Source organism: Triticum urartu, chromosome 1 (genome assembly GCF_003073215.2).
Source record: "Triticum urartu cultivar G1812 chromosome 1, Tu2.1, whole genome shotgun sequence".
In the NCBI taxonomy this organism is placed as follows: Eukaryota; Viridiplantae; Streptophyta; class Magnoliopsida; order Poales; family Poaceae; genus Triticum; species Triticum urartu.
The window spans coordinates 394,456,092-394,469,114 of NC_053022.1; the positions used below are offsets into that span (position 1 = coordinate 394,456,092).

A 13,023-nucleotide genomic window follows, 5' to 3' on the forward strand; every position below is an offset into this window, starting at 1 on the left:
GAACACAGCAGCAACAGCCAAAGCCTGAGGCGAGCTAATAGTTCACGGAGGACACAGCTCAAACTACTAGGTGGGATTAGCTCAAGCTTCACTCGGACATTACTTCCGCTTCTGCTAGACACACAGCTCGTTGGCGACATGGACGCCATTGAGAGAGGCGAGCGCGCGACGCTCCTGCCCGAGCGTGCACCAGGTCGTTCTGCACCATGCCCCAGCTGCAACGCAGTAGCCGAGCTTGTGGTCGAGGCCCCACCAGGTCATTCTGCACCATGCCCCAGCTGCAGCGCCACGCCACGCGGGAGAACACCGCGACCATGATCTCCACCCACCCCGTGCACGGCGGCCCTGTGCTACTGTCGTCGCACCCTCCAGCTCCTCAGCCAGCCGACGCCTTGTAGAACCGCGTGTGCACGTCACCCCCTCCTTCGGCTAACTCCGCTCGCCATGCCGTGAAGTTTCGACGCAGCTAGGTGCTTGCAACCTGCAGGCCCAGGTTGCTCGCAGCCACTCATCGCCGGTCTCCGGTCTCCAGAGTGTGTGCCATGTCGAATTGTTTATCTAGTAAATCGTGTCTATCCTTCGGAACATTCGAGAGTTTCAGCTAGAAACGCCAACGCTCATGGCGTTTCGGCCTGGGCAGCAACGCCAGCTTGTTTGGCGTTTTCATGTGGAGCAAAAACGCTAACTAGCTGGGCGTTTGAATATGGAGCTGAAACGCGAGCTATCTCGACGTTTCTATATGAAGAAGAAATGTCACGGGTTGTGGCGTTGCTAAAAGGGTTAGATCGTGAAATACTTTCATGTCAAGTTCATTTTGTGGCAAAGATTGCTGAAAATGTCAGAACAGTGATTTCGGCCGCCAACTTCTTGTTGCCCCGGCCAGGTAATCTGTATGCCCTTCTCCCTCCTTCATGTCTTTTTTTCCTTTATGTTATATCTTTCTTTCTTCTATTTTTTTCCCTCTCTAATTGTGCAATTTATTGAGTATAGTGAGATTATATGCTTGCAAGGCATGTTGTGTTTGTGAATTATGACGATTACTTGCTTTGGAGTGTATATTGTGAGTTTATACCATGGAATGGAGTTTGTTTGCTGGGTGTTTGTGAGAATGCTTGTATGGAAAAAATAATATTGTATTCTATAGAAATTGATAGTCAAAACTCTGATCAATCATAAGATGTGCGATCCACTATCACGTCTGACAGTTGACCAACGTTTGACAAATGTCCTACGCAATCGATCGTTGTCGACATAAAGCTAGGGCATTGGAGCAGGAAGCACTCCGCACTTGTACCCGCCTAACGGCTCGACCTGGATATATGCTCTAGTTATATTAGATTAAGTTTTAAATTTTTTGGGCATTGTTTCCATTCTACACAGTGGACTCAAAATCCTCGTGACGGCCTTGGTGAACTCAATACGAGCTCACTAATCGGGCCGGCCCACTAGCGCATATATTTGAGAAAAATAGAGTAAAAAAGGCAACGCGTTGGGGATCGAACCTAGGATCTCATGGTTGCTTCGTAGCATTGTTAGTCACTAAGCCAACATCGAGTTTGCGTTAAATTAGTCGGGCGCAACCTACTAGAAGGCAAAGATCCATTTTTACACCGGTTTTCTGTTTTTTCTTTTCTTTCCCCATTTTATTTTGTTTTATTTGGTTTTCTTCGGGTTTTCTTCTTCTTTTCGTTTTCTTCTGTTACTTCTTTTTCTTCTCTGTTTTTTATTTTTTTTCATTTGTTTCTTCGGTTTTATTTTCATATTCTTTTATCTTTGTTTTATTTTGTTTCTTATTTGTTTTTTGGTTTTCTTTGTTTTTTTGGGTTTTCATTCTTCATTTTTTGTATATGTCAACAACATTTTTCTGATACATGTTTAACATTTCTCAATAAGAAATTAAAAGAACTAATATATATATTAAAAAAATTCTATACACATTTTAAACATTTTCAAATTATTGAATAACATTTTTCAAATACAAGATTAATATTTTTTAGATACATGGTCAACATTTTTCTTATCCACATTTTAAACCTTTTCAAATGCTTGGCTAATAATTTTCAAATGCTTTATCAATATTTTTTCAAATGCAAGATTAATTTTTTTAATTCGCGGTCAAAAACTTTTCTATACACATTTAAAAAATTTCAAATGCTTGATTAACATTTTTGAAATTTTGTTCAACATTTTTTTCAAATGCTTGATTAACATTTTTATATTCAATGATAAAAAATACTCCCTCCATTCCACAATGTAGTGCTTCCTCTATCCCTGTGCTTCAACTTTGACCGTAAATTTAACTACCAAGACCGATTGCGGCGGGAGCAAAAATTATATTAGTGAATTCGTATTCGAAAGAAGTTTCCAATTATATAATTTTTTCTCCTGCCGTAGTTGGTCTCGTTGGTTAAATTTATGGTCAAAGTTGGACCTCGGGAAGCGCGGGCGCACTATATTTGGAACGGAGGGAGTATTATTTATTAATGCATGGTCAACATTTTTTCTATACACATTTAACATTTTGCCAATGCTTGATTAATATTTTTGAAATACTTATTCAACATTTTTACAAATGCTTAATTAATTTTCTTTATATATACATGATGAAAATATTTCACCATTTGGTTACTACATGGGAGTTGCTTCAGCGAGTCGGAAGGTCGACTCGCTGAACGCGAGACATAGGCGCTCCAAAACAAAAAAAAGTAGGCACTTTTTTTTCTTTTGAGAAATCTGGCCACTTTATTACTCAACGATAATGTTCATAGGTACATGTTTCGGGCCGTGAGGAATGCCCAACCAAACATTTCTACCTAAGCCTAGATTACAGGCCGATTTGGCGAGATTATGAGCTTCGAAATTATGGTTCCTACGCTCATGAACAAAAGAGCACAAAATAAAACTACTGCTACGTTCTGTTATTTCATGTACTATTGCTGAGTGAGGGCCTCTAGTACCAGAATTAATATCCTTCACCACACCCAAACTGTCTGATGCTACCATCACTCTCTGGATGTTTAGATCATCTGTTAGGGCCAATGCTTCTCTGCAAGCAAAAGTTTCAAGTATCATTGGATTGATGATGCCTCGAACCAGGATGGCCGAGGAGCCAAGGTAAAGCCCTGTGTGGTCTCGACAAACTGCGGCCACCGCTCCTCCTTTTTTGTTGCGCAAAATCGCTGCATCCATGTTCATCTTCGCCACTCCCACTGGTGATGCAATCCAGGAGTTGGGAGAGTTATGTTGGGCAGCACCTGGGACTTGCCTCGGCGCAAGAGGGGCCAACTGGCTCAACTCATTCATATATGACGTCACAAAAGATGATGTTTGCTGAGGAGATTGAAAGTAGGCACTTGGAAGAGCACCCTTTTTTTTGAGAAACCGCCCTCTAAGGCACTTTATTCAATTCTGACTCGGTTTACATCAGATTGCACTAAGGCAATCAAAGAGACAGGGAATACATCATAAGAAATGACATCCGAGGCACCTCTAAGGCCCTCCTGGGCACACCAATGAGCAGCTTGGTTTGCCTCTCTCCTTACATAATTGATGCATAGCTCCTGAAAATTTTGGAGATATGTTTTGATTTCGCTGATGACTGGGCTTCCCATCGATTTGCACGTCGTCGCCACCCATTCCTCCGTGACAGTTTGGCAGTCCGTTTCGACAGTAACCCGTGTCCAGCCCTTCTCCATAGCTAGACGCACAGCCTCTCTAACTCCTAGCAGTTCAGCCACATAAGGATCAGTCACCCCTCTCAACTTGTGACTTCTGGCTAGCACTAGTCCTCCAGGATCTCTTGCCACAAGCCCAACAACTGAAGTTCCAGCATTCACATCGACGGCAGCATCTGTGTTGATTTTCACACAGCCAGGCTCTGGCGGTGTCCATACTACACTTATCCCCTGCTGAGGATCAGAAAGATCGGCCGGAATATATAGATCCTGAATAAGTTATTTTACTAGAACCATCGACCGACCAGGCTGGTACTTAACCTCCTCATGGGTATACTTGTTCCTGCTCGACCATATTGCCCACATAACTGTGATAATGATGGCCGCTCTGTCTTTGCTCACAAACCCGGCATCTAGCAAATCCCTCGACCAAGTGACGGGGTGTAGCCGGGGCAGCTTGAAGTCGAAGAAGCTCTCCACTTCCCTCCAGAATAGTTTTGCGTGATCACACAGGACCAAAGAGTGATGAAGTGACTCCTCTTGGTGACCACACATGGGGCAGGTGAAATCCTCCCCTATATGCCTCCTACATAATTCCTCCTTTGCCGGCAGAAAACCTTTGAGGACTCGCCACCAAAAAATTCTTATTTTTGGCTGTACTTTAATCCGCCATAACGCCTTCCAGATTTCTTCACCATGGGATGAGTTCCCAACTTGTAACATCTTTGCTTGTTGTTCCTCCATAAGCATACGATATGCAGATCGGACCGTGAAAAGTCCAGATCGTTCATGCCCCCATGCCCAAAAATCAGATAGAGCCATCCGTGGTCTTGGCATGTTAAGTATAGCTTTCGCATCCGAGGCAATGAAATTCCCACTGATAATTTCCTCATTCCATTCACCATCTTCATGCATCAAATCCGCAACCAGGTGTATAGGGTCGCTCCCCACGCTACACACTGGTTTAAAAGATGAGCTTCCTTGTATCCAGTTATCATGCCACACTTCAGTAGTCATTCCATCCCCGACCCTGCGGATCAAACCCTGTTTAAGCACTTCCCTGCCGGTGATGATCGCTTTCCACGTAGTGGAGGCACTCGCAGGGCATCCCGCCTGCAGAAATTCCCCATCCGGGAAATACCGTCCCTTGAGGACACGCGCGCATAAGCTATCAGGCTTCTCCATTAGTCGCCAAGCCTGTTTTGCTAGCATAGCATCATTAAATTTTTCCAAGTCACGAAATCCCAGGCCTCCCTTCGATTTGGAGATAGCCATTTTTTCCCAAGATTGCCAATGCATTCTTTGTTTGTCCAATGATTCATCCCACCAAAACTTTGACATCACTGCCGTAACTTTTTGACATAAGCCTTTTATGAGCTTGAAACAGCTCATAGCATAGGCCAATAGGGCTTGAATCATAGCCTTTAGAAGAACCATCCTTGCCGCAATCGACATCAACTTCTCACAGTAACCTTGAACCCTGGATCTTGCCTGCTCCTTAATATGCACAAAGCTGTTTTCCGTGATCTTCCCCGCTGCTGTAGGCAACCCCAGGTACTTCTCAGTCAAAGCTTCTCTAAAGATTTGTAAAATATTCCTTACCCCAACTTTGGCCGATGCCCTACAATTTGGGCTGAAAAAGACCGATGCCCTTCTCTCATCTAAAAAAACACCCTTATGTTTTTTTTTGAGACAACACACCCTTATGTCCGGCCACGGCCCACCCTATTGTCGCTGCATTCACTTACAATCTGGGCCTGAATCCTTCTTATCAGTAAGCCAGAGCCTTTGTCTAAAAGAATCAATTGGAGGCCTTGGAGTTGTGGCCCAGCAGTGTGGGTGGAGCTGCGGCGTTCGGCCGAGCCAGATTCTCATTCTCCGGAAACCCACTCGCAGAAAGAGAGGGAAAAGGGTGAGGATTCCTCGGAACCCAGCAACCGCACCTCCCCCCAAAACTCCAGCAGCGACGGACCCTCCGCCGTCGCGCGGCGCGCCGGCAATGGAGGATGCGGCGGCTCGCCCGTCCAAGCAGGCGAAAGCCGAAGGGGCCGACCGCATCAGCCTCCTCCCCGACAGCATTCTCTCCCAGGTCATCACCCGCCTCCCCACCAAGGACGCCGCGCGCACCGCCGCCCTCGCCCGCCGCTGGCGCCCCCTCTGGCGCGCCTCCCCGCTCAACCTCGACGACGCCCGCCTCCCCAGATGGTCCTGGGACTGCATCTCCAAGATCCTCGCCGAGCACCGCGGCCCCGCCCGCCGCCTCCGCCTCCGCCACCTCGACGGCCCGAACAGCATCGCCGATCTCGCAGAGTGGATCAGATCCCCCGCCCTCGACGGCCTCGAGGAGATCCATATCTCTTACCGCTACGACCTTCTGCTGCCGCCGTGCGCCCTCCGCTTCGCGCCGACCCTCCGCGTCGCCAGCTTCGCCCGCTGCCGTTTCCCCGAGGGCATTTCCCCGACCCTCGCGTTCCCGCGTCTGACGCGGCTCGCCCTCACCGAGGTCGAGATCTCCGAGGATGCCCTCCACGGCCTGCTCTCCGCCTGTTCCGCGCTCAGGGTGCTCCAGCTGGATTGGTGCGGCGGCTTCGACCGGGTGGTCATCGACTCGCCGACTCTGCAGAGCTTCGGCATTGTCGCGGACAGCTACGTGGGCGAGCTGGTCATACACTATGCCCCTCGCCTGGAGAGATTGATTGCATTTGATAATTTCGACATTCAGGTGATCAGAGCGCCTAGACTGCAGATGGTGTGCTTTTTGGACAGCCACAAGACTACACTCCATGTTGGAACCATGGCTTCTCGGGTAACTACTGCCTTCATTGTAACAGTCACATTAATTTCTCAGGAAATAATACTCTTGTGTTTCATGTTGTGTGCTTCTTGTTTGCAGGGAATTTCTGGTGGAAACTTGGCAATGCCACTGCACAGTGTGAAGATTTTCATTCTTGATACTGTTGGTCCTGATCTTGATGCAGTTCTAAACTTCATCAAATACTTTCCTTGCTTGGAGAAGCTCGTCATCACGGTGATTCTCTTGATCTTTTTGGTAGCTTATAGCGCCGAATAAACTCCATTCAGTTCATACGTTATCCATCGGTCCAGGTAGAAACTAGCCTTTATATAACAAACATACAAGTAATACAATGCACTTCTGCTCTTTTCAGTTATACCTGGAAGTTGATATGAAAAAGAAAAATGTACGCCATCTCGACCCACAAGATCGCATTGAATGTCTTGACCTCAGTCTGAAAGAAGTAGTGCTGAAGGGTTACGAGGGCAAGCGGTCGGATCTTAACTTTGCCAAGTTCTTTGTTCTGAATGCTAAGGTGCTTGAGTCAATGGAACTCCGTGTCCAGGATAACACATTCACCAGGAGATGGGAAACTAATCAGCGTAGGCGGCTACAACTGGATAGCAGGGCTTCTAGAAATGCTCGGTTTGAGTTTGGAGAAGCTTATCCCTTCACTACATTTGCATGCAGCAAGCATGCTCATGTTTTGACCATGGCTGATCCTGTTGGTACCTCTTGCGGAGTTTGCGGGCATACTGATTGATGAAATCACCCTTCACGTGTATTTCGAACTTTTTCTGTATGCAGCTATGTTATTTATCATGTACTACGACCAGCACTTGTTTTCTATTTAGAACTGCAAAAGGCCTGAGGACAACCTCATCAGGCTACTTTAATTTTGCAATATACCCTTGGTTATGAACTGCTTATATTTCTGGAAATAGGTTGTTGGGTTTTGGAAATTATGGGTGAACTGTTCAGTTGAATGTGGTTCTGCTTCAGGGATTTATTTTCTTTCTTTTTCATTTTACCTGAAGAAACCAGCAGTTCCTACAGGAGGATGCGCTGGATAATATGGTTTGCTGAAACAGTTTGGGCTGTTTGTTCGGGCTTTTATCAGTAGAGATGTGTGCAAAACGTAAAACACGTTTCATCATTCAGGCATTAGAACAAATGCATCAGATATTTACATATCTGGCAGAATATGATTGATGCCAGGTCGTGTAACCAAAGTTATTGTAACCATTCAATGAAATGAAATTTTATTTATGAAAGACTTCCATAATAGAGATGTTGTCACTCAACCTTAGGAGTAGCCAGGTGAGCTTTGCTAACATAATGGATCAGGATTTGTCGCTTACAATCCAAATATTCGTAAGGGTGCATAAGGATTGTTCCTTTTGCAAATTTTTGTTGAACTGCGTGAGCCATTGGATTTGTTAAGCAACTCTGATGTGGTGAAGGCATGCACGTGGTTCAGCTCACCAATCGTTGAATAACATCAGACACCTTTTTTTTGCGGTTAGACTCTTCTATTTCCACTAAATAATATATAAATATAACATGTGCAATTACGACAATTTTTTTGTAGTATTAAACGAGTATTTTGCAGCACACCATAATTATTGCAACACAATGTCTGTATGTATGCAATAAGGAAATGTGTGTGCTTGCAACACATGCAAATAACCTGTGCAACATAAATTCATACTAAATTCACCAATCTCGCAGCAACGAAGTTGGAAGCGCCGCCTTCCTCGATTTAGGCTCAAGGTAGCCCCATTGAAGCTAAATCGAGCGAGCTAGATTCATTCTTGCCTAAGCTTGGCATTGAGGCAACCTTTGTTTTACGCTCCAAATGCGACGACGACCACGACCACAACAAGAGGGGCAAGGGGCACATAGTGCATGGAGCACGCCTGCATCTGCAACCTTTTTTTTTAACGGTAGCAAAATTCCTTGGGGGTCAACGAGATTTCCGGCGAAAAAAACCTTGGATAGAGAGAGTTCTCTATAGGATGGGACAGGGATGGATAAACAGTGGCACAAAACTGTAAAATAGCAGGCCAGTTTTTTTTTTGAGGGGTCGCAGGCCAGTTTTGGTGGAGCGATCTGGGGACACGATCAACCCATGATGTCACGGCCCAAGCCCGTGCGAGGCCGGCATCTCCCCATTCCACTACATTCCCGAGCCATTTCGCTTTTCTCAAAAAAATAAAAAAAAATCCCGAGCCATTTCGCCGTGTAACTGCGCCTTGCGCCAGGCCGAGGCTGGGATTGGCTAAAACCTTCCGCCTCCCTTGGCACCGCCGGTTCCCGAGGAGCCGCCGACATGGAACCCTCGCGGCTCTCCCCAGAGGCCGCGGGCAAGCCTCAAGGTACGCCTTCCTTCCCCAGATCCCGGCGCCGCCGTGCGTACGCCTCCCTCGCTCCCGGATTGTTCCCCGCCGATCTCGATCGCCCGGGGTTTCTCTTCTGGCCATGGCTAAACCATCGATTTGCCTGGCGCGCAGGTTTGATCGCCAAGGACCGCTGGTTCAGCATCGCCGCCTACATCTCATCTGGAGAGGTTCGTGTCTCGCTCGATCGCCCTCTCTTGTTCATGCTGTGAGATATCGCCGTCCTCGCTGTGGCGCGGTTATGGTAGACTTTGGTTTTGGCCGGTGGTGTTGGGTTTGCGTGCGGGGTTCTGTGCGTGTACAGGCTAATCAGCCGAGGGTGTGAATTGAACCTAGTTGGTTGTTTCTTGTTAGGGCACTGCATGGGTGCTGGCCAGTGTGGAATGGATAGATGGACGGGCATGGGACGATCAATTGCCAAGTTAATTGCTTGGGTTGGTGCCTTTTGTGGTTGTGGGTATTGGTGATCCGGGCTTGCGGGCTTTGTGATGCTGTTTTACTTGTGTCAATGCTCAGTAGCAGTACATAAAAGTCAGTGCTTTTCGTGCCTACTCTAGAGTACTGTAATTATGTACTCCCTCTCTAAAGAAATATAAGAGAGTTTAGATCACTACTTTAGTTTAGTGATCTAAACGCTTTTATATTTCTTTACGGAGGGAGTAGATTTCTTGCACCATGTACACATTTTGCTGAGGACTTGACTGTTGAAGTACTGTTGGGGTCTATGAATGTGCTGGCCTGTCAGATAACACTATGAACAAATGCTGATCTTACGGATTTGTTGGCGGGGATAACGTGAAGCGCATAGTTCACATCTATGCCTTGTGTGTTCATGGTAATGCAGAATAAATGCATTCATAAATTTGGTACCTTTGCTGCTCATTGGGAGGTTTAGGTTCCTGGGATGTTAACCAGGGGCCTGATGTTAACCCACAGACTCTCTATGTTAACTGTACTTTCGTTTACGCCGAACAATGATATTTTCTAGGATGATATAATTTGTTCTCATCTATAATAGGGTGGTATTGCTGCTGCCCTGCGGAAACATGTTGAGGAGGAAGCTCGACATCTCAGCAGTGAAGATCTTCTAAGCGTTATGGATCAGCTCTATGAGCAAATATCTAGCTTATTACAAAGCAATGATGCTACTGAAAGTTTACTGGCTCTTCATGCTATCGATGCTCTGATTGATTTACCAGTTGGAGGCGCTTCAAAGGTTTCTAAGCTGGCTAATGTCTTAAAAAATGTGTTTGAAGTCAAGCGTGATCCTGAAATCCTAGTTCCAGCTAGCACAGTGCTTGGTCATTTGGCAAATGCTGGGGGAGCATTAACTGGACACGAGGTTGAGCGACAGGTGAGTTATAACTTTACTACTGGTTCCAGTTTTCATGGACATTCTTTTCCAGTTCTCTAAGAAGCACTTCTTTTAGATTATTACAACTGCGTTAGGGTGGCTTGGTGCTGATCGAGTGGAATATCGCCGCTTTGCAGCTCTCCTTATTCTCAAAGTAAGTTGAACCGATCAGCTTCTGTAGTGTTTAATCAACAATCAAGATCATGAGGTTACCCCTGATTCTTAGCATGTACTGTAGTTGTGTACCACTGATTTGTAGTATGTGTATGATTGTTTTCTCTGCATATATATAGTATTTTTAGCAAGCAAGTCATGATCAACAACAACTAGTGGACAACTAATTATGACTAGCCGTGCCCGTGACTGATCTGCAAGTCACAAATATTCAGTTGAGTGTACAAATTAAATAATATTGGTTCATGGCTTCGTGCTAGCTATCTTCTTATTAAACCATGTGTACCATTTCTTTCACTCCAAGATGCCCTGAAAATAACCCTATGCACAGTACAACTAGCATCCTGAGTTGTTTCAGTTTTGCAACTTAGTATATTATGATAGTAGTTTAACTTTATGCCAATATTTTTTCCAGATGACCTACATTATGATTTGTATAAAGTTCCTCCTTCTCTTGTTGTAGGAGATGGCTGAAAATGCATTCACAGTTTTCAAGAATTATATCCCTGAGTTTGTTGATGTTATACTGAAAGCTTTGAGCGATCCCAAACTGGTTATTCGTGAACGAGCAGCTGAAGCCGTGCGTGCACTTGCACATTCCAACATGCAGGCGGCGGCAGACTGTGGAGTGAAGAAGGTGAAACGGGAGGGAATCGATCTGATCAGTGACCTCCCGGATGAGACGCTCTGCACCATCATCTCCTTCCTCCACACTGATGATGCCGTGCGCACTTCTGCCCTCTCTCGCCGCTGGCGTCACCTGTGGCGCTCCGCTCCGATCAACCTTGACACTGCCCATATCCCTGGGTTTTGTCCCGAGCAAATTGAGGTTGTAACCGAGATCCTTTCTGAGCACCAGGGCCCCATACGCCGCCTTCACCTCAACAGCCTCTATTTTGCTGATCTTGATGGCTGGTTCAGGTCCCCAGCCCTTGCTAATCTTCAGGAGTTCGACATCTATGTCGCTAAATTTGATGATGTGCTGCCACTGTCTGTGCTCCGCTTCGCACCGACCCTCCGTGTGGCCCGCATTGCCCACTGCAGCTTCTTTGAGGATGAGGAGGTCCCAGTATTTAACTTCCCATACCTGAAAACACTCGTTCTGGGCTTCCTTTCTGTATATGAAGGCACCCTCCACAGCATTCTCTCTGGCTGCCCTGTCCTCGAGGACCTGCTGCTTGACAGTTGTGATGGCTTCAGGCGCTTGGTGATCAACTCGCAGACACTTAGGAGCATCGGTGTCTGTAATGATATGGGCAGCATGAGTGAAATAGTCATCGAGAATGGCCCTTGCCTGGAAAGATTCGTCAGATCAGATTTATTTCGCAGAACCAGCCCACTGCGCAGAGCACCAGTCTTCCGGGTAATTAGTGCGCCGAAACTGGCGATCTTGGGCTCACTGACAGACAACGTTGATAAACTCAAGCTTGGAACCAGAGTTTCACAGGTAGCTGCGGATGGCCATTTCATATTCGACATGCCACGAAGCATACACTGACTTTTTTGCAATGTTTTTCTGTTAGCAGGAAATGGTCGCTGGTAACCTGGAAATGTTGATGCGAGGTGTTAAGGTTTTAAATATCACGTCTAGTGGCCCTAATCTTGATGCAGTTCTTGGCTTCCTCAGAGTCTTTTCTTTCTTGGAGAAGCTATACATAATGGTGAGTTGTTGAATCTCTTCTTCAGTAGTGTGAAAATCTGTTTTACTTATTTTATATGTTATCCAATCAGTCATTGTTTTACCTGACATTGCCAGTTAGAAAATTTTATTTTCTAGCTTTGTAATAACTGTTTCTGAATTGTTTATACTCTTTCCAGTCATCTCTGCAGAAGGATATGCAAAATGTGCATCATCATGAGCCAACAGCTCTGATTGAGTCTCTTCACCATATCAGATATGTAGAGTTGAAGTGTTACACGGGCACGGATTCGGATGTTGACTTTGCTAAGTTCTTTGTTCACAATGCTAAGGCGCTTGAGTTGATGAAATTTGTTGTCGAAGGCAGATGCACTCAGAAATGGAGAACTGATCAATACAAGTGCCTACAGTTTGATAGCAGGGCTTCTCCAAATGCTCTATTGGATTTTAGATCTTACTCTGGTCATGCATATCCTGCTGGATGTATCCGAAGGGGCAATCACCATAATGAGCATGTCCTGTCCATGGCTAATCCCTTCGATAGCTCTTCTTGTAGTCACTGCAGAGATGCCTGAGCAGGTTGGTAGCTCTTCATGTTTTGTCCGTGGCTGATCCCTCCCCTTTATGTGCAAACATTGCAGTATGTCTCTCATTTGAATGTTTTGGAAGACCTTTAACACATGTTCATGACTATGTTGAATGTTTTGAGTCAATACTTGTGTTATGTGCTATCAAAATTCACTAGCTTGGCGTCAGTTTTAATGCTATTTGCTTTTTGCTAGTTATAAGTAGTTGGCAATCCGCAACTATGCTTCTTTCTTATATCGTGTATTGATGTAGTGTTATGGAAGACATAAAACGAGTGGTCGGAGCTGTTGGAGGATGCAGAAATTGCGTATGCAAGACATTGCGGCTCTTGTCTCGTCCTGGAACATGTATTTTTAGATGAAAGGTTATATAAATAATAAAGCAGCAAACCATCGTGCATG

General features: G+C 45.7%; 2 protein-coding genes across 2 annotated transcripts; both read left to right on the plus strand.

Moving 5' to 3' along the window:
* The first annotated feature begins 5,570 nt into the window (after window positions 1–5,570).
* LOC125534494 (putative FBD-associated F-box protein At5g56820) lies at window positions 5,571–7,403 on the plus strand. The gene is made up of 3 exons (XM_048697709.1): window positions 5,571–6,480; window positions 6,568–6,702; window positions 6,842–7,403. The coding sequence occupies exons 1-3, from the start codon at window positions 5,674–5,676 to the stop codon at window positions 7,229–7,231; spliced, it is 1,332 nt and encodes a 443-aa protein (XP_048553666.1). The 5' UTR covers window positions 5,571–5,673; the 3' UTR covers window positions 7,232–7,403.
* A 3,461-nt stretch (window positions 7,404–10,864) lies between these two features.
* On the plus strand, window positions 10,865–12,609 carry LOC125532880 (F-box/FBD/LRR-repeat protein At5g53840-like). The gene is made up of 3 exons (XM_048696755.1): window positions 10,865–11,842; window positions 11,922–12,056; window positions 12,214–12,609. Exons 1-3 carry the CDS (start codon window positions 11,000–11,002, stop codon window positions 12,607–12,609), a joined length of 1,374 nt encoding a protein of 457 aa, XP_048552712.1. The 5' UTR covers window positions 10,865–10,999.
* Window positions 12,610–13,023: the final 414 nt, after the last annotated feature.

Bases quoted from the DNA above. Each gene is read 5' to 3' on its own strand.
- LOC125534494 (XM_048697709.1), top strand. From the start codon at position 5,674: ATGGAGGATGCGGCGGCTCGCCCGTCCAAGCAGGCGAAAGCCGAAGGG. The intron at 6,481-6,567 runs GTAACTACTGCC...TCTTGTTTGCAG, and splicing joins TTGGAACCATGGCTTCTCGG to GGAATTTCTGGTGGAAACTT. The intron at 6,703-6,841 runs GTGATTCTCTTG...TGCTCTTTTCAG, and splicing joins TGGAGAAGCTCGTCATCACG to TTATACCTGGAAGTTGATAT.
- LOC125532880 (XM_048696755.1), top strand. From the start codon at position 11,000: ATGCAGGCGGCGGCAGACTGTGGAGTGAAGAAGGTGAAACGGGAGGGA. The intron at 11,843-11,921 runs GTAGCTGCGGAT...TTCTGTTAGCAG, and splicing joins TTGGAACCAGAGTTTCACAG to GAAATGGTCGCTGGTAACCT. The intron at 12,057-12,213 runs GTGAGTTGTTGA...TACTCTTTCCAG, and splicing joins TGGAGAAGCTATACATAATG to TCATCTCTGCAGAAGGATAT.